The sequence below is a fragment of the Fundulus heteroclitus genome, unplaced genomic scaffold, assembly GCF_011125445.2.
Source record: "Fundulus heteroclitus isolate FHET01 unplaced genomic scaffold, MU-UCD_Fhet_4.1 scaffold_53, whole genome shotgun sequence".
NCBI classification, from domain to species: domain Eukaryota; kingdom Metazoa; phylum Chordata; class Actinopteri; order Cyprinodontiformes; family Fundulidae; genus Fundulus; species Fundulus heteroclitus.
Genome location: NW_023396956.1, coordinates 1,709,111 through 1,734,589, shown reverse-complemented (window position 1 = coordinate 1,734,589; position 25,479 = coordinate 1,709,111). Strand labels below are relative to the sequence as shown.

The window sequence follows — 25,479 nt, the reverse complement described above, 5'->3', positions numbered from 1 at the left end:
ATGCACCAGCCCAGAGTCGCCCGTCTGACTGCTCCTCTGGAGAGGAGGAGGCCGGAGCAGCCAGATCAGCCTCCCTGCATCGGCTCCAACAGGAGGCTGAAGCTGCGGAGCGCGAATATATTCAGGCTCTAACTAACTTCACTGCAGTCACTAAAAGGAGAGCTGATGTGGCCGAGGATGGTCTAAAATTCAAAGTTTCCACTCATTCCTGAAGGACGAGAGAATCACAGAAGAGTGGCTGAAGTTCATTCATGGGAACTTTACTGGAGACCGATTCAAGTCGAGGTTTTCAAACAAACGGATTAAAAAAACAAAACTCTTTGATTTGAGCAGCTAAATGAGACCATTTTCCATTGGAATGAGTATTTTACCCCTAAAATAAGATAATTAGATATCCTGCACTTGAAATAAGACGATGGAGATGAATTGTTCCTATTTTAAGTGCAGAAATATTATTCCATTGGCAAATAGTGTTATTTAGCTGCTCAAATCAAGAAAAAATTCACTAATTTCAAGAATATTGTACTGTTAGTTTTCTTTTTGCAGTGAGACTACATGATACAGTTTATACAGTGATGTCACGGCACCTTTAAAACAGTTGTGGACTGCCTCACAGACTCAACTGAAGAAGATATGACTCATATATTGAAAGTAGAAAAATGCTCAACATGAATAACTTTAACGCCACAAGCAGAACTGAAGACAGGGTTCTGGACAATCCAGAGTTGTTGTGATTGGACAGAAAGGATGCTGACCCGGTTCACGTTGCTTCTGGTAGAGTGTCCTGTGTGTCAAGTTTCATCTGTTTGATTTCAGGGCGTGTTCAAAGCTGAAAGGTCTTCAGAAATCCTGCAAAGCCAATGATCAAGACCACATGACAGGGAAGCTGTGAATTTGAAACATAAATCTGGATCAATTCTGGACAGTTCGCCCTTTTATCCGGTTAAAACGGTCGGCAGAGCTTATCATAAGTCAGTTTGTTTAACAAAGTGCTTTGTTGTATAAATAAAGTTTTTTTTTCTTCAGAGAGTTTGAGGTTGTGGCGAGGAGAAAGGACCAAACAGAGCCGGCCTGACTCCTGAAGTGCCGTCCTCAGAGACATGAAGTCAGCAGTGGTTCTGGTCCAGACCCGCTCAGTAAGTTCTCAGCCTGAAGACCTTGCTGAGCCTGGAGGTGGCGCTGGAGTAGAGGAGGAAGGAGCCCTCGTCGGTGCTGAAGTGTTCCCAGTCTCTGCAGCCGAACGTGGGCAGACTGTGGACCGGGACGAAGCCCTCGTAGCCCTGCCACCTGAAACACACACACGCCGCCGGTCACATGGACTCAGACACAACACCTGCACAGGTAAGGATGATCTCAGCGCACCTGTAGACAACGCTGTTCAGAGAGTATGAACTGCCGTCGTGGGAGTTCGCCACAACCAGGAACTTCTCGTCTCCAACGGTGAAGAACTCCCAGTCCACAGCGCTGAGAACAGCAACATGCAGCAGTTATAACTTCATTTTCTGCTTTTATTGAACCAGACACTGATCACTGAGGGATTCTAACTTATTCAGGTTTCTAAATTTTTATTCAGGTTTCTAAATTCTTATTCAGGTTTCTAAATTCTGAAAGCAAAATAGAAACTGTGACTGTGAAAGTCTCGAACCGGGTCAGTTCAGACAAAATTAGAAATGATGATTAAAATCAGCGTCGGAGGTTAAGGTTTAACGACTGTTTGGTCATATTTCAGTTTAGGTAGCAGACGGTGTTATGGGAAAAATATGATTACTTGTTATATTAATCAGGCAATTTTATGGAAAATAATAAGTACTTTTTGGTCTCTGAACTGTCTTGGAAGGAAGTGGGGGCTCCCCTCTCACACATGTCACAGGGTGTTTGTTTTAAGGTCTGAAAGCTATTCTATGGTTCTTGAGGACATCTGGGTGCTAAATCAGCCTTACTTCATGAAGACTCTTGAGAGAATAGTCTTGTTTTGGGAGCAGATAGGACCTGGAGCCACAGTGTCTGCGCCCCCCCCCCCCAAACTAATCAGGAGGGGCTGGTCAGTCTGATAAAAGATAGGTTTGCGAAAATGAGGGTAGACTAAAAGCTTACAATGGCTTGGGATAAGGACGTCGGTAACATACTGAAACTAAGCTTGTAAGTTTTTCTTTGTCTCTTTGGAATTCCAAATGAAATAAATATGCATATTTTAAATGTTTGCCACTGATAATTGTTTCTCCTTTATTACCAAATCTTGAACCGGGGTGAGACGGGCCGTGGGGAATGGACAGGAGCGTCCCCTTTTAAATCTTAACAACAGTGATTAATGAACAACGAACAAACAGGTAAATAGTAATAAATGAAAAACAGATAATAAGCAGGTAGCAGACAGGTGAGACAGAGACAACAAACAGAAATTAACAAAAATATAAGATAGACAACAAACTTAGTTGGAAGCCTCATACTATATATATTAGGAAACAATTGTGAAAACTATTGTAACATTATTTAAAATAAAAACGTTAATGAATGTAAAAGGCTTGCATATTATATACTCCTCCTTGGTTATGCCATGTTTGACATATTGCTCAGAAAAATGGGGAAATGTAAATAAAACAATCATTGACATTTTAGTTAGGTTACAAAAAAAGCTATTAGGCTTATTAATAAAGTGGGATACCATGAACCAACTAATAAACTTTTTAATCAAAGTAACACATTCAAATTTAAAAGACATTGTAAATATTAAATTACATGCAATAATGTATGACGCATTGAACAAAAGTCTTCATTCTGGAATTCAGAAATTATTTAAGCTAAGAGAGAGAGAGTAAATATAATTTACGAGGTTTTTAATATCTGAGGCAAATGTGTTTCTGTTATCGGTGCGAAACTGTGGAATGAACCGAATGATGACCTCAAATTATATCCTTTTGTGGTGAGCTTTAAAAGAGTATTAAAATGTAAGATTATAAAAGCTTATACCCGTATGAAGTGACTGTTTTTGTAAAAAAAAAATTGCCATGGAGCAATAAATAAATCTGAATATGTAGATGCAGATATGTATTGTGTAACTATGAATGTAGGCAATGTATGTAAGAACTTAATTAGAATTAAAAAAGAATTATTATTATTATTATTATTATTATTATTATTATTATTATTATTATTATTATTATTATTATTATTTTACTGTATGCTGCTGAGTCCATGGACAGGATAGACAAGTATAAGCCTTGGCTTCAGCCTATTCCTTTTTTGGGGGGTAAATTATGGGTTTGTAAATTATTCTTTTTGTTTTTCTTTTGCTTCTTTTGGTAATGTTGTTAATTTACCAAAATAAAGTGAAATGAATGAGTTAAACTGTAGTTAACATGTAGTTACCATGTAACAAATGGGCAAATAACATGTTACAAATTGATAAATAATTATGAACAGGTAGTGAACGCGCAGGTGAGAACAGGCAACAGATAAGTGCTAAAGGACAGGATAGGGAAGAGTAATAAAACAAACTACTAAATATGTAAGAAACGGATAAATGATAAGTAATCAGAAGTAATTAGCAAAAAAATAAAGAAAACCACTGGTAATAAACAGCTAATTGGCAGATGAACAGGCAACAAACAATTAGCACAAAAAAGGTAACGGAAAGACGTGAAGCAGGTAAAAAATGTCCAAACAACAGATAAACTGTAGTGAAGAAATGGGAAATTAAGGGGTTAAAAATAAACAGGTAAAGGTGCTAAACAGGTTAAAAACAAGCAATAATCAGACAACAGGGCTAATTAAGAGTGATGTAGGAAGCCTGAAGTTAACGAGCAGGTAATGAGCAGGTGGTGGGAAGGACAGGTCAGCTGACCTGTGAGTCAGGATGTCCTGGAAGCGGATGAAGGTCTGGGTGAACATGTTCAGCTCGTACACGGTGGAGTTGATGCTGTAGAGGCTCGGGCCGCGGCTGGAGAGCTGCTGACTGTTGGCGACGGCGAGGAAAAACCTGCCGTCGATCTGGAACATCTCCCAGTCGGTTGCTCCGACCGTCTGAGGAGGGATGGAGGAAAAATGTCAGACAGGACTGATGTGAAACGGCTCTGCTACACCCAGCAGATTTAGTTATTTCCTGCAGAGGATGAAGCCGAAACATTAACCCTCAGACTAACGAGCAGATGCAGGTCCGTCAGTGAAGAGGGAAAGTGGCCGTTAGTGTTCGTTAAGGGAAAAGAGACGAATTTCATCACACCTCGTTTGGAAGGATTTGTTGCTGATTTACAGCAGTTAGATGACATATTTATATAATCTGATGCTTCAGGCTATAAATATAACTCTCAAGGAATAATCTCACGCGTTCCAGAAACTAACCTCAAACACAACAAACTGGAAATTATTTATAAAATCTTTATAAGATCTGAACAGTTTCAATGTTTGCATGGTTATAAGAATCTATATTGATTACTGGGTCAATGTGAGCTTCTGTGCTTTCTGTGTCTCTGCTCTGTCTTCTCTAACATAGAAAGTACTCCTGGGTCAATGTGAGCTTCTGAGCTTTCTGTGTCTCTGCTCTGTCTTCTCTAACATAGAAAGTACTCCTGGGTCAATGTGAGCTTCTGAGCTTTCTGTGTCTCTGCTCTGTCTTCTCTAACATAGAAAGTACTCCTGGGTCAATGTGAGCTTCTGAGCTTTCTGTGTCTCTGCTCTGTCTTCTCTAACATAGAAAGTACTCCTGGGTCAATGTGAGCTTCAGTGCTTTCTGTGTCTCTGCTCTGTCTTCTCTAAGCCCCAGTGGGTGGAGGCAGATGAGCGTTCACACTGAGCCTGGTTCTGGTTCTGCTGGAGGTTCTCCTCCCTGTTAAAGGGGAGTTTTCCTCTCCACTGTCGCTTCATGCATGCTCAGTATGAGGGATTGCTGCAAAGCCATCAGCAATGCAGACGACTGTCCACTGTGGCTCTACGCTCTTTCAGGAGGAGTGAATGCTGCTTGGAGAGACTTGATGCAACCTGCTGGGTTTCCTTAGAGAGGAAACTTTGAACCAACCTGGAGGATCTGATGGAGTCTGACTTTGGAAAGAGACTTGAGATGATATGGTGTGAATTGGTGCTATATAAATAAAACGGAATCGAATTGAATTAAAACTTTGTGGAAGTGCAGCAACTCCACCCGGATGGAGGTGTTATTTCTGATGTAAATCATAAATGCAAATAAAAGCCAGACTAAACACGTCTGTTTAGGTATAAGTAGCAGCGTGAGATGTTGATGGGTTTATTTTCTGGAGATAATGTCATCTGTGCGACTCAGTGAGCGGCTGGATTACACAGCAGGAGGATTTAATATGTTTTTGTGGTTTTAAAAATGCAGTAAAAGTTTCTTCAGTCTTCTGCTGGAAAACCCCTCGCCCTCTCTCATTAATTACTCACTGCTGGTTTCCTGAACTCTCCGTTTGATCATCACCAGCAGGCAGAATAAAAACGTATTTCTGTAAATCTGCTGCAGATTTTATGCCTCTGTTTCATGTCCTGACTCCTGTCGTCACATTAAAAAGTTTTACTGCAGTTTGAGGAGCTTTATTACAGACAGGCTGCAGAAAAACACGCAGCTGCTGCAGGTGTGGAGTCCCATTAGGACAGCAGGTGGCTCTTCAAGGTTCTCCAGAACTTGTCTGTGTTCAGACCCGTAAGGTCACCAGACTTTTGTGATTTCATTATTTCTCTCCTTAATTTGTTTTAAGGAAGCTCAGACCTGGATATACAGCTGGCCACTGTGACTGGATAAATGTCTAAACTGGGTCAGAACAAGGATCTCTGAGATAAAGGAGCTCCCAGGTTGTCTTGGAGGCAGTTGAGGAAGAGGCTCTGCCTGACAGTCTGAACTCAGGGATTATGACAACCTGCTCCAATCAAAACCTGCCTGTGTGTGACGTCACACAGTCTCTCCCTGTTGGTCCTTGTTGTGATTAAATCCCCACTTGTCCAAGAAGGTCACTAGATTGTCTATGGCAGGCCAATTTAACATAAGATGGGCTTCACCTCACTAGCGTTCCAGATATCTTAAATAGATTTTTGACTAGACACAATAGTGAATTAACATATCTGTATTTATATTTTGACTGGGCAAAATATCATTTTTAGATATCTTTAATTACATTCTGACTCGTCTAAATGACGTCAAATGTACCATTAGTTTGTATGGGGGCTCAAATTTAAGATATCTTAATTGCATTACTTACTATTTGAAAGGTATATTTCAGATATCAATAATTTAATTATGACTAATCATAAGGTACATTTCAGATATCTCGGTTTTTGATCTGACTTGTCATAAAGATATCTCAAATTACCCTGTTATTCAAGATATGTTGAATGTATTTTAAGATATCTTAAAGTAAGATTTGACTAGTGCAAATGGAATTGCAGATATCTTGAAAAGCAAATAATGAAAAGGAAAAACTATGTTTTAGATATCTAGAATTGTTTTTTTGACTAGTTAAAAAGTCATTTGAAGATATCTAAAAAAATTAAAGATATCTTGACTATTTTTTAATCTAAATGGCCTTTGTACTTCATATATCTTGTATTATCATTCTGACTAGTCAAAACACACCATTTACGTAGGGTTTTTGGTCTGGTCTGCAACCAGAAGATATTTTTGATGTGAAGCGGAACAAAGTCGAGGGAATGGACTGCTGTCTGCCAATCATGTGACGATATTTGAGAAAAGGCATTTTGATTGAATCATTCTTCTTACTAGTCAGAACATAAATGCAGATATCTTAAACTACCATTCAGGATAGCCAATTGTAGTTCTTACTGGTCTAAACTTGTTGTTTATTATTATTATTATATTATTATGTATTTACGGACAGGGAGAAGAAGCCGATTTTATGTTAAAACAGCCTGCCGTAGTTCGTCATTGTTGTGCTTAGATCATCACTGTTACAAGAAGGGCCCTGTTCTTCGTACATTGCTTAAAACATCCAAAATCAAATGAGACATAAGATAATATCATCCGGCTAATCATGATCCGGCTAATTGGGTTCTTCCAACACACCTGTTGTTTACGATTAGTATGGCTGGATTGAGTTATCTGAGATAACTGCGCGTTAATGCGTTTGTTTAAAAGGGGAAATGTATCGATAGCAGAAACAATGATCAGCAGCGCTGCTATTGGCTGTTCAGCAAAGAACGCCCACAGTTTTTCTCCCAAGCAGAACACGAGCTTTTAATGGAAGGTTATGATGAATTTGAGTCATTAATTAAAAATGCTAAAGCCAGGAGAGAGGGCTGGCAAAAAGCAGCAGACAAATTAATGCGTAAATACTGTCCATGGTAGATGTTTCTATCACTTTCTACAGTATTAATTTTTGCATTTTAATAATCTCATATTTACTTTGTTCTTTTATGTCAGAGCCTCCACGGGACCCACTAGAACATGGGGACAAGTAAAAGTGAAATACAAGAATATATCTACAAAATGGTAGCCTTTAATTATTATACTTTATTTTCAAAAGCAACTTCTTCCTTTTTTAAAAGCCACTGTTAAAAAAGGATACGCGATTAATTTGAAAAGCTCTGAAATTATTCTTGCACCTTCCGCAACAGGTTGCTGTCGTAAAAATGGACATGGCTACGGCAGACTTCCCTATCTCCGCCGCCTATACAGCCGTGATCTAATCTTGTTTACATGAAATAAGCCTGTTAGCGAGCAGGTTTAAGCTGGCGCACATGTTGCTATGACAACAAGTCCAGGATGAGTTTCGAAGAACCAAACCATCCAAGATCATGCCAAATCGTCAACAATCAAATCCAGCAAACTGAGTTAGCGACGTACGAAGAACGGACCCCAGGTCTCTAAATTAAATTTAGAGATCATAACATTTACACATTGTATGTGTAAACCTCACCACTAGAGGGTGCTAAAGGTAGAAAGTTGTGAATTTCCACCACCAGGATGGAGCCAGATCTGCAGCTCTGACCCAAAGCTGCTTCTCAACACTGACCGTGATGTTCTGGAAGGTCCGGAAACACCCGTCCAGCCAGATGTAGATGGTGGAGCTGATGGTGGTGGTCTGACCGTCGAAGGTGTTGGCCACCACCAGGAAATGGTACGGTCCGATGGTGAAGAACTCCCAGTCGTAGGCTCCAAACGTGGACAAGGTCTGGTTCACCTCAAACAGCTGGAGCAGGAATGAAGGACAAAGAAGTCCAAGAGGAGGAAAATGGACACAATCAGGAATAAAAAAGAGGACGTCTTCTAACGTTGACTCTGTGGACATTAGGACAGCGAGCGTTACCTTCGTCTCAGGGTTCCACCTGTAGATCACGCTGGGGATGTTATGGTTGGAGGCTGAGGACACAGAAACGTTCATCAGATTTACAGACAATCACTGGACTGAAGTGGCTGCAGAGACTCATTATGGGGTTCTGATGGGACTGAAGCTTCATGGCGTTCTTCAGGTGAAGGTTTATTTCTCAGACTGCGTGCGCCTCAGTCTCAGACGGTGCTGTTCAGTTTGTGATCTGATCCCCGTTCTCCTGCATTCCTTCCTCTCGGATCATAAACAATCTCCGTGGACCGCTGAGCTTGTTTTCATCTCCACAGGAAACATTTTGGGCATGCAGGTGGAGGTGCTGTTTGAAGTGGCTGCAGGTCCACAGCCCAGGAGATAGCAGCGCTCTCTGAACTTGAAAGTGTTTTATCGGCTGAAAAACCACAACTTTCCTAACATGAAATAGTCGTGTTTTAAAGCTCTTAACGTACGAACTAACCGCAGAGCGATGGGCATCTCTGATTCTGTCACAGTTACAGCCGAGACGGAGGAACCTGACCACACGGCAGCTTGTTATTTAACACCTCTGATTACAGACGGCGCTGCAATGCAGCATTTTTATGAAAAGGCTCTGATGAAGAAATAAAATGTGTTTTATAAATTAGACTCTTCATGTTGGGATGTCTTTGGTTTTAATCTGTATCGCAACATCGTCTATGCACTTAATTTACTACAGTTTTGACCAAATTTTCAAATTATACTGTTTAGTTATGCATTAGTCTTTGTGCTGACAGTTCACACAAGCAAATAAATGGATATTATTTATAACTTAAATTTAACCAGATAAAGCCTCATTATAATATTAAAAATCTCTTTTCTAAGAAGGACCTAAATTAAATTAATGTATTTCATACCCAAAATGACTTAAAGTCAATACAGTCATATCATCAGCAAAGATGAGACCTTGAAGTTCTAATATCAATGTAATTTTTCTAATTTAATTTGGTTTGTTTATTTAGTTATTTACCAGGACAGTGCATATTAATTACATAATCTGTAACATGCCAGAGTTAGTTTAGTTTTCCTCTGTAGTCCCGTATGCCAGTTGTACAGTGCCATTAGCAGACTGACTAAAATAACATCGAATGTCCCTGAAGTCGTTGTGTTTTTGTGTTAGTTATCACCAAAGACAAGAGGAAAGCCATCTTTGCTACAATACAACCATGCATGAACATTCCAAAAGTCTGGAGCCATTGCAAGGCCTTTGTTTGCCAATGGTATAAAGCTTGGTACTCATCATTACTCCAGACTTTTTGAATTGAGAAAGCTTCCTGGAGAGGAAGCAAAACGTCTTCAACTACGGAAAACAAGTCCAGTTGCTTTGTTTTTTACTTTTTTTGGAATGACCATGACCTGGATGACTGAGAATCTTCACCAGAAACCATGCATAAAGAAAAATGCTGCTGAGAACAGTTTGCTGGATCACTGAGAACTTGAAAAAGACAGGTTAGGCTGCAGTGAGGAAGTCAGGATGTCCACAAATGTCCAGGACCGTCTGCTACTGAGGAAAGCGCCACAGATTCACGTCGCCACCAGAGCAAAGCGAGGTAAAGATTTTATATCCAATCATAACGTCTCAATCTATCAGAAAGTAGGAGTTTTCAGTCTTCCTTAGAATCTTAGTTCTTCACTGTGATCTTCTCACGTCCTCCAGATGTATTCAAGGTATTTTATAGTTTTGTTTGAGCTTTTCCTGGTTGGTGCCTTACTTTCAGCCTCGTACCTGATTACTTCAGACGGTGTTTGCGTCCTGCTCACCTCGCCTGTGATTGGCCACCACCAGGAAGCTGTCGTTGTGGATCTGAAAGGCCTCCCAGTCCTGAGCAGCGTGAGTCTCCAGAGTCTGATAGCGAAGGAAACGTTTCTGCCGCCGATTCCAGCGGTAGACGACCGACAGCTCCGGCTCGGCCTTCCTGATGTCCGCCACCACCAGGAACACCTGAAGGAGGGAAGCAGCGACACACGACCCGTTTCAGCATCACGAGTTTATCATCTGTGCGACTGAACCAGTTCCTTCCACTGTTTGGCTGACTTATATCGTTAACTGTTGGCGAGTCCGTCATTACTAAACAAACAGGGAGGAGTGCAGGCTTTAACTCCAGGTTAGGTCTGCCGTAAATCTGTTTACCCCTAATCTGAGATTTGAACCTCCTGGAGACGACCTTCTCCATGAGGTCCAGTGATCCCTGGTGGTTGGCAGACGCTCCTCGGTCCACCTTAGGTAGAAACTGGTCCAGATGTCCTCTCTGGCTGTGAAAGCCAAAGTTTCAGGTTCAGAGGACTTGGTAGAAGCCATGGAGAAGAACTTCTACTGGTCGGGGTCGGGGCTGCACTTGGTTTGGGACTCTGAACCCAGACCATTTTTAAGTTAAGGAAGAAGTAATTTGAGGAATTATTTAGTTTCTTCACCGTGTCCACAGTTAAGGAGGTGATCTAATGATTTGTGGAAAAGACCCTGAGATCAAGAAGAACCCGTTAAAACAGAAGTTTTCAAAACTGCCGGAGCCGCTCTGTGATTATAAAAAAATGGAACATGGATCTGACCCGACTACAGAACCGGATGGAACTAGAACTCGTGGACAAACACGGGTCTGTGGCTCTTTGACACATTTAAGGATCCCTCCTCTCTGAAGCCACCTGTAGCTTCTCTCTGGGCCCGCTGGTACGCAGCAGCTGTGAATACCTGCAGAGCTTTGTGTTAACACCTGTGTCCCACCGAGAGCAAACACGCCGACACAATGCGAACGCAGGAGTATACCCGAACACACCTTCACAGGTCACATGATCACAGGTGAGGCAGCAGACCCGGTTGGTTCTCATGAGCTTTGATTTGGGTTCTGGCAGCAGCTGCAGAACTTCCCCAGACGTTCTCCACAGAACGTGCCGCTGTGTCTGAGCGACTCTCACCTTGTCGTTGATGGTGAAATGTTTCCAGGCTCGGGCTTCCTGAGTGCTGATGTTCTGGTACAGCTGGAACGTCCCATTCCTCCATCTGTAAACACCAGAGCCGGGCCGGGCGTCCCTGTAGGAGGAGACAGGTCATGAAGATGAAGACCTTCAGGTCCTTTAGACCTGCTGGGGGGGGGGGGGGGGGGGGGGGTACCTGTTGGCCGCAGCCATGAACAGGCCCTCAGATGGGATGGAGAAGACCTCCACGTCGAAGGTTTCTGAGCGGGTGTACAGGTCCTGGTAGTCCTCCACATAGTCCAGACGCTCCTTACCTGCAGAGGGTTTTAACTTTTATTATTTTAAATGTTATTACTGTTAAATAAAAAGAGGGCATGTCAGGCAGTTGTGTTTTCAGAACCTCCAGAACTAACAAGTGAAAAAAAATGAGTGAAATGACGCCTTTACTCTGGCATCACCGTGTTTTTCTGTCAGTCTGGGGTTCTGTGGAGTTTCCTCCTGTCGTCGCGTTTTGACTCACTCTGCAGCAGCGTCCTCCACATCCTGCCGTCGCAGATGAACAGACCTTTCCTCTGAACGTTGAACCACAGCTGACCTTTCTCTGGTCCCGAACAAGGAGGACGATCTCCTGCAGTCACCCGGGCCTCGGCCTCTGAAGCAAACACAGAACCGGGGGTGAAATCTGCTTCTGATGCCCGGCTGAACCCAAGGAGCAGAAATCTTTGATAACTTTACGTTGAAGCTTCAATAACGGCGAAGTTCTCACTTCCCATGTCTTCTCTGAAAACCTAAAAGCTGTTCTTGAGTCCTATTCTTCGTGCAAACACAGCTTAAGGCGTCCAACAGTCTGAAGGGTTCGCTGTCATCTTCAAGCTATCTGCTGCTGTAGCCAGCCTTCAGCCTCCTTTAACTTTCACACTAAGACTGATCCAGTTTCTCTTGAGCAGAAACATTTTCAGACAGCAAATCCTGCTGCAGGCGAGGAAAATATGACGCAGCCTAGTTCATCAGCAACGGGTGGGGGAGGGGAAGCACTGAACACAGCGCTTTGCTTCATGCAGTCAGAGGAAACTAAAGTCACTCCTGCACCAGCAAGGCGCTGAAAGCGTGTGCAACTGTTAATCTGGTGGAAATTGTTTGCAGTTTGGTAATCTTGACATTTTCAAACCCTTGTATATAATAAGTTTATGAGAGATAATAACCAGACCATGTCTAGTTCCCAGTCTGTGAAATATGCGTCCAGTGCCACAATCTCCAGGTGTTAGCTTCTTATTTTGTGATTGTTTCCATTCACTTATGTTCATAATGTTTTTGATTCTTGCCTCATTATCGATATATTTTTTACTTTACTCCTGCTTTCCGTCCCCTCTATATTCTGGTTTCTCCCCTTTGGGTTAGTAATTATCTTTTCGCCGGTATTCACTGTTTCTGTTTAGCCTCCCTGCTTACCCTTCGTTCTCTGATGCTCCACAGATCCCCTAATTGACACACCTGCAGTCCACCTGATTGACCTCAGGTTCCCCATCGCTCTGACCGTTCTTCATACCCAATTCTGTGCATCTTTCTTTCTTTAACCTGATCACTTCATCGCATACATTTAAATTCTTTGTTCTGATAAAAAAGTAAATGGCTCTTCTGGGGAAAGTTAAGATCCGGATTCTTTTTTGCACATTAAAGCTGTCAGCTGTTGATCCATTTTCATCTGAGGGGTTAGAGATCCGGCATGTCCAGCTCAGGGTTACTGCCTCAAATTTCTTTGAAGATCTCGGATATTTAGATTATATTCTGCGCTGCTGAAGTAGAAACATGTGAATCAACTTCTGTCTTTCTTTGAGGAACGTTTAATACCTGCAGCTCCTCTGAACACCTCCGCTTCTTAAAGTTTTAACCTTTTACATAATATTTCAGCTTCATTTCCCCTAAATTGTCCCCATCCCAACATTTTCAAGAATGTTTCCAAGCCTGAAATACAGGAATGTCTAATGTTAATCGTCGTGTTAAATTAAATGTGCCAGAACATGAAAGATCCTGACTTTGTGCTGCCTGTAATGAAATAATCCCTTATTCCACAGCGCTCCAACCCTCTGTGGGTTGAGGTTTTTGTGGGATCGGGCGTGTTTTCGGTTGGAAAGCTCCTGGGTGGATTAAGCTCTTTCACGGATCATAGGAACGTGATCTCTGGTGACGTTCTCCCCAGAAATCTGAGGTCAAGTTCAGGCGACTGCCGTTTGCGTGGCTCGCTCAGCTGCAGGCAGGTACATAAATCAAACGCACCTCAGATGGCTTTTTATAAACTGTGATTCATAAAGAGTCTGACAGGATCAGCGCTGAACTTCAATCAAATGAACTTTATTAACTTTATCAACTGGAGATGGCTGAGAGAGAAGCAACATTACAGGCCAATCAATCAAGGATTTTCAGACTCAACACAGCTGACATCAAACAGAACAGAAAAGGTGAGACTGCTCCACACTCCTCAGCAGACGTCAAGACTGCAACACCTGTGCATGTCCTTACCTGTCTGACCTCACTCCATTACTATGGAAACACTCATCAAATAGGGCAAGAAGCCTTCGACTCAAACTCAGCCATACTTCTAAGGACCTAAACTCAAAGTTCAATTAAATTTTATTTATATAGCTCCAATTCACAACACACATCATCTCAAGGTTCTTTCCAAAGTCAGCTTCCATCAGATCCTCCAGGTTGGTGAGAAAGTTTCCTCTCTAAGGAAACCCAGCAGGTTGCATCAAGTCTCTCCAAGCAGCATTCACTCCTCCTGAAAGAGCGTAGAGCCACAGTGGACAGTCGTCTGCATTGTTGATGGCTTTGCAGCAATCCCTCATACTGAGCATGCATGAAGCGACAGTGGAGAGGAAAACTCCCCTTTAACAGGGAGGAGAACCTCCAGCAGAACCAGAACCAGGCTCAGTGTGAACGCTCATCTGCCTCCACCCACTGGGGCTTAGAGAAGACAGAGCAGAGACACAGAAAGCACAGAAGCTCACATTGACCCAGGAGTACTTTCTATGTTAGAGAAGACAGAGCAGAGACACAGAAAGCACAGAAGCTCACATTGACCCAGGAGTACTTTCTATGTTAGATGGTAATAGAGGATGATCTGCCTCCCCTGATGATGTCACCGCTAACAGAACGCCAGACCAGGTGTACCTTCTATGAAGAGAAAAATGACAGAGAACAAAAAGTTAAAAGCTGAAATAACAACAAACAATGCAGATTGGAGAGCAGTAGGAGAACTCAGCAGAGAGAGAGAAATAGACCCTGATGTCCTCCAGCAGCCTAAGCCTATAGCAGCATAACTATAGAGGTAGCTCAGGGTAACATGAGACACTCTGACTAGAAGCTTTGTCACAAAGGAAAGTTTTAAGATTAGTCTTAAACTTTCCTTCACAACTGTGAGCCCTCAATACACATCCAGCTTCACCAGAACCACTATCTGGTTCCCTGCAGAGCTACAGGTCTGGCCACTGTTGGCGTTTCCCACAGATGGGATATAGACGGAGTTACAGAAGCTGGAAGGGCCTGATACTCATAAACAAGCAGTTCTTCATGCTGTCAGTCAGTCTGGAGCTCGGGTTTCTGGACCACTGATACCATCACAGCTCTGGGTTTACACTGCAAACACACCACAGGCAGGCAGTGAAAGTGTAGAAACACTGAGAATAATTAGGCTCCAGTCTAAACACACGGCTGAGACAGGAGAGATCAGTCCCTTTAGCATCCTGGATCCACAGTAAACATCTGCAGTCATCAGTGTTTCCAGGATTGAATGGGCGAGTATTTAAAGCTGTCACACTTTCCTGTACCGCTGTGTATTCTAGCATATTGAAAAATGTGTTTGGTGGCTCTAAACATGAGGAAATTAAAGGTGTTTCTGTGTCCTGTGACAACCTTTTGGTATTTTAGCTGCTTTTGCTGTGCTCCTAACATGAACAGCGCACGTGTGTTTGGATCAACACTGTGAAAACTGCAGTTTTCTTCTGAGTTAGGACAGGATGTGTTACTTTTCCTTTACCATTTCTAACTGTCTGGAATTGAAATCTCAATCTTCCATCAACGCTCCAGGTGGTCAGGTAGTTACTAGCCTAATTGATGAGAAAGTGGAGCCACCAGTTAAACTGTTTTAATGTTCTTTTTTGTCTCTACATTCTATCCCTACTTGCTTTTATTCCTATATTTTAATCATGTAAAGCACTTTGCATTGTCTTTGTACTGAATTGTGCTATATAAATAAATTTGCCTTGCCTTGCCGTTCTGTTTCGCTTTCAGTCTCAAGCATCGAGCATGCTGAGGTGAGTGAACCTGCATCAGCGCAGACAGAGCTATGTCCTAGCACTGCGTGAGATTGAGTTATGTTGGTTTTTGTCACTATATATAAATCACAACTGCGTCAATTCTACAGCAGTGGTGCTACACAGTAAGTGCATATTACCATACTACCATTCATATAAACTTTCCTAATCTATGAATGGTAGAGTGAGGATATTAGAGACCCTCAGAAATACTTATTTTATATGAGCTAAAATCTACTTAAACTGGACTGTATGTATTTCAGATTATCTGGAATGAGTTCTGCCACCCTGGGACTAAACTTGATTGTTTAGTCCAATTGGACAAAACATATAGTCTTCTATAAATGTGTTGAGGTGTCTTTTGTTGTGAGCTGATGTTTTATCATCTAAACTAAACTGTGGTGATTTTTATAAAAATCCCTATGAGCTGCTGGTTTTCATCTCACCGTAGGGATAAACTGAGCCCTGCTGGTCCGGCTGGAGTGGGGAGGACCTGATGACCTGGGGGACGGACAGCTCTGCCAGACTGGGTTCAGAGTTGGGACAAAGTCTGGGCGTGGCATCTGAGCCTGGAAGCAGAACCAGCTGACGAAGCAGACCCTGAATACAAAAGAACCAGTGTGATTCTACGGGAGAAAAACATCTGGTTCTGGTTCTGTTCATAGACTCACAGTGAAGCGTCCCTTCCAGTGTCCTCTGCTGCCGATGAAGAACCTGGACCCTTGGGTGTTCAGAGTACTGGGGAAGGACTGGACCTGTTTACTGAGAGACAGGAAATCAGCTAAAGAGGCTGATAGAGCTCTGATCCAGAACACGATGACCTATTCAGTGAATGGGTTGAATCTTTTGAGACGAGTATGTAAATATTTCACTTGGCAGTACCGGCCAGAACCAAACTGATCAGTTCTAAGCTGGATCTTAAGATGGCTAATTGGATGTACCCAGAACCAGAACCAAACATGGAGAAGCAGCATTTAGTTCCTATGCTCCACTGATCTGGAACAAACTCCCAGAAAACTCTGAGTTCCTTTAAATCCAGACTGAAACCTCCTGTTTAGAGTTTCTGTCAGCCATAGTAACAGGAACACTGACCAACATGTTGGTGTTTTTGACCTGATATAATTTAATGTTTGTTATTCACAACCAGTGTCTGTTTGATGTGTTTATGACGTTTTTATGTTTTCATGATGTGAAGCATTTTGAACCACCTTGCTACTGAAATGTACTACAAAAAACTTGACTTAATGTAATAACCTTATCTAAAGTGGTCCTTAGACTGAACTAGACAGACCCTGATGAGCCTCTTTAGAACCAGCTGGGAACCTAATGAGTAGAACTGCATTCAATCCAAACCTTTTAAAAAACAGGATTGAACCAGTTAGCAATAAATAACCTCATGTTAAAATGCAGCAGAACTGATCCAAGGTGAACTGAACAGGATAACACTGGAAAACAAGCAGCTGATCCAAGTTATTAGGGATGAAATGAGTCAACGGGACTCAGTCTGTTTGTAATGTAAGATGAACCACTATGGAGGATAACTGAAATAAAGCAAACTACACTAAAAGAAGCTAGATCACACTGAATTAACCCGTCAAAGCAGGTTTGAACCAGTTTAAAAAATTTTTTTTACAAGATTGTGACCAGAATTCATATAATCTGTACTGGTATGAAGGTGGCCTGCTTAATGGGCCTGCACAGAACGACTCTGAACTTTCCTGAAACAGTTTAAACAGTTATTAATTAGTTTTCACTATCCTAAATTAGTTTAAAGAGACTTGGACTAGTTAGAACTGCTGCCAGCATGAACAGTTTAAACAGTTTTCAACCGGTTAGCACCAACCTGGTGCCTTTTAAATTTGTTGGTACTAGTCAGTGGGTTGCACAATGAAGTAGTCTAAACCAGTTTAAACAGGTTTCAACTAATTTGCACCACCTGGGATGCTTTGAACTAGTTTAAACTGGTTTGAACTAATTTGAGCCAGCCTTGGATGGTTTGAACCAGTTTGTACCAGTTTAAACAGGTTTGAATTGATTTGCACCCGCCTGGGATGGTTAGAACCAGTTTAAACCAGTTTAAACAAGTTTGAACTAATTTGAGCCAGCCTTGGATGGTTAGAACCAGTTTAAACCAGTTTAAACAAGTTTGAACTAATTTGATCCAGCCTTGGATGGTTTGTACCAGTTTAAACCAGTCAGACTCACAGCTCCACAGGGAGTCCACAGTCAACGGTCAACGTGGCGTAACGACCAGTCACAGCCAGAACCAGGGTGTGCCATCTGTTGTCTTCCAGTCCAACGTTTTTAAAACTGATCCTTCGCCGCCCCCCAGCACCTGGAGGCGTGCTCAGAAGGTGAAGACGGTTCTCAGAGATGCGTAGCCCCAGCAACAGTGATGCAGATCCTTCCTTCACTACAGAGAGGATGTACTGACTTGTCTTAAAGCGGAAAGAAAGCATGCAGGTTAGATACTCCTCGGTTGGACTTGACAGGACCAGACTCTGGTCTGCTTACCTTCATTCTGAGTCTCTGTATCTTCAGAGTGGCAACCAATGAAAACTCAGAAGGAAAATAGTCGCAGTTGGTGAAGATCTGCGAGGCGGTAAAACTCAGAGCTGGGCTGGTCAGTCTGATACCTCTGGACCCTCTGGACTGAACCATCTGGACCTGTCGGGACAGAACACTGATCAAGTCGAGTGTTTACGCCCATATTAGCTTCTTCTTCCTGTTTCCTACCTGAGTGGGCGTGGTTTGTCCGGGGGGTGGCAGGGCTCTGGCCAACAGGTCGATAGGGAACAGGTCTGTGGAGAAAACACAGCATCGGTCTGTTCTGCAGCTGAGATTCACTCAGGAAAACAGAAAATTTTACTAAAACAAGACATTTCCACAAGTCAAGCACAGCATGTTGGAGCAACAAGCTAAAAGGTTTAATGAAGCTGAGAAATGTTTTTAGAAAAGACCCTTTAAGCTTTAAACACCAGTGGTAAACCTCGCATGATGAAGGATTGATGTGAATCTTTTCTGTTCAATAAATGAACATTATTAGAGGACCTTTATTTGTAATTTTATGTTTAAAAATGAAATATTTAGCTTATAAATAATGGCATTTCTAATGTGTTGGTTTATGCTAATTTCATTTTTTTTTACATACTTTGTGGGTCTAGTCATTTAACAGCTGCCTGACATGGGGGAAGTGAGAAGGGGAATGACTGAGGAGCCGCTTGCTGTTGTCCCAGTAAAATATGTGCAGGTTTGTGGTTTTAACGTGACAAAATGTGAAAAGGTTCGAGGTAAAAATGCTTCTGCGAGGAAAGCCGTTCAGTAAGAGCACCAAGCCAGAGTTACAGCTGCAGGACTCGGTTCACTGAGCCGAATCAGGAGCAAGCGTCTGAAACTTCCTGGTTTTCAGGTTGTGGCTGATCGCCGTGGAAACTGTTGGAGCTAAAAATAAATCCTGATTAGATGTGGACGGATTATCTGCTGCTGATTTCAGATCCATGAAAGCTGATTTTCATAGAGGTTAGGAGAAACCAGCAGCCGGAGGAAACTAAACCAGATCCGGATCTGTTTCCTCCAACAGAGGCCGCGTTCTTTCAGATTGATCGTTATCATCGTTTAATCATCAGATTTATGTTTGTGTTATCAGCTCAGAGGATGATGGCTTCTTCTGTTCGATGCTGCAGGATCTAAAAACATAACCCGAGCTTTGATTTTCCCATCATCACAGTCAGGTCAGATAAATATAATGAAATCACCTCAGTGTTTGCTGCTGCACCATGGACTCCTGACTGCTGAGAGTCACTAGGAAACTGGACAGCTGTACCTAATAAAGCGGCCGGACTGAAGCATGATATCTTGATTTAACATTAAGTCATTTTAGAAGAACTTATCTGGAGAAAAACAGACAAATTCTACACAAACTGGTCAAAAGTAAGGAGGACAGCTGGACATTTATTGTTTAATGAAGACGTTTCACTTCTCATCTAAAAGACTCGTTTAGTTGCCTTCTGACTAATTTTTTTAGGATTTTCAAACCCAGGATGACAGAAAATCTACATCAGCTATAAAAATTTAATTTGCAGGCCAACAATGACCCTAACAACTCCCCATTGCTAAGGGGTGGACCAGTTTCGGTGTAATTTGCATGTTATCTAAGCCATAACAAGGTCTTTTTGGGCAGTAATATAAAGCTTGGAACTCCACATTACTCCAGACATTTTGAATTGATTAAGCTTTCTGGATGGGAAGCAAAATGACTTCAAACTTCGGAAAAAAGTCCAGTTTATTTATCTTTTTTCCTTTTTTTCAGAATACAAATTAAAGGAACTATGCTGAAATCTGTTTTTGCCCCATGAGAAACCGTCCGTCGCTCCTCCTGGCGTCTCCTCCCAGTCAACATGCAGCAGACTAAAGGTGCGCCTCCAGCTCGGTTACAGTCCTCTGGAGGAAATAAGGCTTCATGGAGGGACTTCTCTTTGTGTTGTTGGACATAAACGGTTATGTCTCGGGTAACTGACATTTTCTAATGTAAACGGTCAACGCTGCTCGTTGTACCATTAGCAGAGAAAAGTCGCCTCGGTTCCCATTTCGCTGCTTATTCCAACTGAAAAAGCCTGGAGTTGCTCAGTCAATTAATCAGTTGTTATTATCAAATTATGTCTTTTAGCTCATAATGGCCAAGCCTTTTTCTTAACCTGACAAAAATAAATGCAGGTACAGGATCTTTATCAGGGGGTATTATTTTTATTTTTAAGACAATCAAGACAAATTAATTATTGTCAAATACATCTCAGCTGACAATAAGAAGGATTCCTGATAAACGAGCATTACAGATAACCCTGAACATCTTCCTCCTCTGTCCTTTACCACAGAGTCTTCAGTCAGAGGCTTATTCATACCGCTGTAAGACGGACCTCTACAGGAGATCCTTCCTCCACAGCCATCAGCATCAGATGTGTTAAAAAATTAGATTTTCCAATTCTGAATCGATTCTCATATTAATTCCCAAAGATCGATTAAAAAATGCATTTTTCACTGTGAGCCTAAAGTTGTGCATTACCGGCTCTCACTGTGGGAGGTGAATTTTTAATGTCTTATTTTTAATAAAGCACCAGGTTAGTGTCCAGCTGTAGAAATCTGTCTTCCTCTGTTTTCTGCCCCTCAGCATGTTTGTGAAACATCCAGGGAGAAGGTTTGGTCCTTCAGCTGCCATTAACAACTATTCCTGTATTAATTTGCTGTTGAATGTTAAATATTAAACTAATATCAACATGTTGCATAACTACACAGTAATGCAATTCAGATATTAGCTAAAAAAATGTGTTTAATACTAGAAGCAAAGCAATTTGAGATCAGAGAATCGCTTCTAAATCTTGAGAATCAGAATCAAAACGATTATTGAATCAATACCCAGCCCTAATCAGAATCAGCAGCGACTCATAGGAAACTTTGATAAGAAGAGTTACAACATCTATTTGGATTAAACATGTAGTTTTTAAAATCTTTTTTCTGTGTGAACCGAACCTTTGGTTTGTTAATATGACCCAATGACGCTGCTGTAAACTAAGATCCACAGGAGACTCGTTCTCAGGGAACTGACTCAGAGACTGACTCAGTCCAGAAAGGTTCTGACTCTTTGGGTCCCGGTCACTGAATGGTACAAAGTTCAGGGACGGCAAACGGATCTCTGTGGTCCAAACTCCAGAACCACTCAAATGATCTTCACCAATAGTCCTCCGTTCAGTTAAAATATATACATTTTAACTGAAGGTGTCTGAGGTTGCATTTTTGACTTTAGCTGCTTTTTCCTCACATTTTATCCCCTCCAGAACCTAAAGGCGGACCTTAATCTTCGATACCTCAGGCTTCAGAAGAACAGAATGAGTCTTGACCATTAAAAAGTCCCTGAATTCACTGTTTTAAAGCTAATGAGAGACAGTCAGAGCACATTAATATTGGAAAATGTTTGTGAATGTCTGGATCACTGCGGCGTCACCAGTTTATCTCTGCCTTCAAAACCACCAGATGTAAAGGAGGAGTACAGAGAGCGGCCTTGGGAGGATAAATCTTTTTTTATCCGACATCAGTTTCAGTTGGAATTCCCCTTTAAGCTCCTCTGAGGCCGTCTGTGTGTTTTGGTGCAGCAGCAGATCAATGCCGGCTGAATGGAGGGAGGGGACGACAAGTTCAGAAACACAGCTCACATTTCAAAGAAGCAAAAGCAGCAGAGACGTCTGAACTACATAAAAACACAGAGAGAGAGAGAGAGAGCCGTCCCCTGCTGCAGTCAGAGGACCAGGGGCGGTTCTAGACCAAATTTACCAGGGGGGCCAAAGTGGGGGCCAGTGTTTTTTCACAGGGGCACAGAACAAAAAAAAATTAAAAACAATAAAACGGCAATATTTAACTATGTAATAATATTAAGTGAGCCACTTGTGGCTCTGGAACTGCAGGTTTCCGACCCCTGATCTAGCAGTTGAAAACTTTGCCCCCTGCTCAATACGGCTAAAGCTAAACGTGAAACATCTTAAGTTTTAAATTCTTTTTAGAGTAAAGCTGTATAGGTAAAAAATAATATTGGTCAAAGTGACCAATCAGTTATGGTTTCTTTGCCATTACAAATAAATAATTATGAGAAGTTTATTTAACTTTATGCTTTTAGTACAGGGGCCATAACAGGGGCCAGGGCCATTTCTACAGGGGCATGGGCCCCTGTTGGCCCCTGTCTAGAACCGCCCCTGCAGAGGACGATCCCCTGGAGACAGCATTCGGTCCCTTCTGCAAAGAGTTTGACCGACCGACTCCAGGGTTTCACCTAAAACTCTGAATATTTACCAGTAATGCTTTCACATTTCACACAATCTGATCATGCAACTCAATTAAGCTCCTCTCTAAGGCAACCTGCTGGGTTTCCTTAGAGAGGAAACTTTATGACCAACCTGGAGGATCTGATGGAGTCTGACTTTGGAAAGAGCCTTGAGATGATGTGATGTTGTTAATTAGAGCTATAGAAATAAAATTGAATGGAATGGAACGTTATTGACCAAATACTTATAAAGGTAGAAGTAGGTATGTAGACATAGGTAGGTAAAGCACATTTTCACAGACAGGTGTCACAAGGTGCTTTAGACGGGTAAATCCAACTAAACACAGCAAGGAGCAGGTGTTGGGAGCACTAAAGGGTTCAGGATCTAATCAGAAACTCAGGAGGGAGCCTGTCCATGTAAACTCTGAAGACTGAAATTATAAGAGGAAACCTAGACCTGACTGGCAGCCAATGTAGCGACCTTAAGAAGACATGTCTGAGCGAGCAGAGAGAGATTTGGACAACCTGAAGGCGAGGCAGGTGCCGTGTGGAGAGAAAACCACTTTATTATGGGAATCCCACCAAGACGGGTTGAAGCTATCAGCAGAAGAAGATTCAGGACTGATGAGATGTTTATAAAGCATCTCATTCAGAGCTCCTTATGGATGCACCTTTACAATATTACAGACCTGGGAGACTCAGAGTCAACATGGTTCAAGCTTTAATGTCGTTCTTCACAAGCAGCTATAGGGGAAAATGCTAACATGTTGGTTTATTCACGAATAATCCCCCTTTAGTAATGAGCTCCCCGCTCAGACACGGGTAAACTATGACTTTAGTGTTAATGAGTCATAATATTGGAGCGGGCCGCCTTCAGTCTCCTTTAATACTGAAAGCTGAGCGTCTGCGATGAAGCGCTCCTACCTGTGCACGGCCTCCAGCTCTGGCTCCGGACTGAGCAGGTGAGCAGCGCCCAGGTAACCAGCAGGGGGCGACACAACGACATCACGTCTTTGGCTGTGATTAACTCAGCTCAGCCTCATGCAGCATGATTCAGTGAGGAAGAGGGACGAATGAGGATGAGGAGAGGGTCTTCCTCCTGGGGGTCTGCGAGGAGAAACACGAGAAAGGAAACGAGTCAGGATGCAGGTTTATTCACACCGACAACTCAGATATGTTCGTATCGTTTAAGGTTCTGAGGTATAAAAACACTAAACAAAGACTGGAGGCCGTCTTTAGCCGACGATCACAACAAAACTTTGGTGACCTAAGCGTAAATTATTGATAAACTCGTCCAAACAGCCTGTGGAGAAGCTGTAGTCTCCAGTGAGCGTCAGTTCTGAGGTTTTTTATTCCTGTCTGGTTTCTGACTCTCTTACTGAGCAAAGTGTTCCTACATAAACGTCTTGGCCTCGCGTCAGGCTGTATAGTCCTGATGTAGGTGGTACGTCTCAAAGTAACATTTCATAAAGTAACATAGAGTCTGTTTCGCACATTTTTTAGATCTTTCAGGCCAAACATCCATGAATCACATTTAGCTTCAGAAAATGTATTGTTTCTGCTCAGATGTTCTGGTTTCAGGTCAACTGGGCTACTTTAACTGCTATTTCCCTTTAAATGTTTCTTAAATAAAGAAACATTTAAAGGGACAAAAATTGGCCTAAAATAACAAGATTAATTTATTTTCAACAATCTGAGAGAAACTTTCACCCACTAACCTTCAAAAACCTCCTCAGCCTTTATGACTTTTCAATAACATCCCAGAGAGAAAACCCACATCTTATGATACATAATTGTATGTAAGTAAAAAAAATATATTATTTGAAGTATAAAAGTGTTCATAACAGTGGTTCTGTAGAAATGAAGCACCTGATCTCCCCACAAAACAAAACATGAGTCCACTCTTCCCAATAATAATAATAATAGTAATAACTTTGCTTATCGGAAGTGCCTTTAGAGCTGAAAAATAATGATTGGATAAAAATCTATCTAGATGGCTTCTCATTAATTTTTGATTTATAAACTAAAACTAAGGTTTAATAAATGCCAAACTGTGTTTTTTAAGAATATCTGTTCAGTGTATAATAACCCAGTTAAGATTCAACATATCGAACCACAGATGATCAAATGGAGCCCAGATACCTTTAAAACACAAAATAATCTTTCAGATCAGCATCAAATCATGAGCTGCAAACCTTTAATTAATCAGCAATGTGCAGCGCAAAGCAATAATTTCTTACTTTGCTGCCATTAAGCATCAGCACCACACTTAACCCCCCCCCCCCCCCCCCCCCCAATGAATGGACGTGTAAATAAGCAGAAGACCGGTTCATTTTTTCATGTTTTCTGTCTCCTGACGCCCCTGGCTGACGATGCCACCCCGGGCAGAGAGCCTTAGGGCCCTTATTAATAACAATGCATGAACGCCTTTGCTACATAATAATGTATAGTAATAATAATAATACATATAGTAATACATAATAATACATACATGCAACATGAACATTCAGACATTAATATAGTAACAAAAACATCTCAAAGAGCGATTTTGTAACATGTAACAAAAAAAACTATTTATTTGAAGGTTTGTTACAAGCTTGGACATGTTTGCTTCTTCTATGAAGCAGACGTTAAACATAAATGTGTCTGAGGATGTCTGAGGACATTTTTACTGGCCAGGAGGTTTAAATCCAAACAGACAGAAGACAAAACACGTTTCAAGAGCTTTATCTTCCCTTCTCATGGCCGTGTTAAATATTTATATTTACAGCTGATCTCAGGTTTTAAAGTCTGAAAATGCTGGAAGTACGACAATAAACCAAAGGGTTCTGGTTAGAAAGTGATCTACAGTGATCCATCAGTGTAGATCACTTTTTGTGTCCGCTTCAGTTCAGAAGAGTCAGATGTAAATCATAAAACGTGTTTTTATCTTCCTGTTCCTTTAGATCATGTTGTTCTGGAGCTCTTTAGCAGCACATGAAGTCAAACCTGGTTGAAGGTTGATAGCTGAGGTCCGGTTCTGGTTCTGGATCAGCCGAGGTTCTGTGCGCCTTTGTTTAATCCAGTCCAGATGAAATCATCCAGTTTTGGTCCCACAGAGTTAAGGAAATCTAAAGCTGATCAAATAAAAAAAATGTTTTATTATTAAATGTCA

At 41.8% G+C, this 25,479-nt stretch overlaps 1 protein-coding gene across 1 annotated transcript; it reads right to left on the bottom strand.

Moving 5' to 3' along the window:
• Nucleotides 1-513: 513 nt before the first annotated feature.
• On the bottom strand, nucleotides 514-25,435 carry LOC105916783 (thrombospondin-type laminin G domain and EAR repeat-containing protein). The gene is made up of 16 exons (XM_036132591.1): nucleotides 25,314-25,435; nucleotides 23,250-23,432; nucleotides 18,257-18,321; nucleotides 18,035-18,187; nucleotides 17,726-17,958; nucleotides 16,192-16,282; nucleotides 15,967-16,120; nucleotides 11,728-11,859; nucleotides 11,404-11,521; nucleotides 11,208-11,322; nucleotides 10,059-10,239; nucleotides 8,265-8,317; nucleotides 7,971-8,147; nucleotides 3,842-4,020; nucleotides 1,363-1,464; nucleotides 514-1,287 (listed from the first exon to the last, which is right to left on the bottom strand). Exons 2-16 carry the CDS (start codon nucleotides 23,329-23,331, stop codon nucleotides 1,134-1,136), a joined length of 1,989 nt encoding a protein of 662 aa, XP_035988484.1. The 5' UTR covers nucleotides 23,332-23,432; nucleotides 25,314-25,435; the 3' UTR covers nucleotides 514-1,133.
• Nucleotides 25,436-25,479: the final 44 nt, after the last annotated feature.

Coding starts and splice junctions, on each gene's coding strand:
- LOC105916783 (XM_036132591.1), bottom strand. CDS start 23,331: ATGTCGTTGTGTCGCCCCCTGCTGGTTACCTGGGCGCTGCTCACCTGC. Junction 17,959..18,034: donor TACAGAGACTCAGAATGAAG/GTAAGCAGACCA, acceptor TTCCGCTTTAAG/ACAAGTCAGTACATCCTCTC. Junction 8,148..8,264: donor GGTGGAACCCTGAGACGAAG/GTAACGCTCGCT, acceptor TTCCTGCTCCAG/CTGTTTGAGGTGAACCAGAC.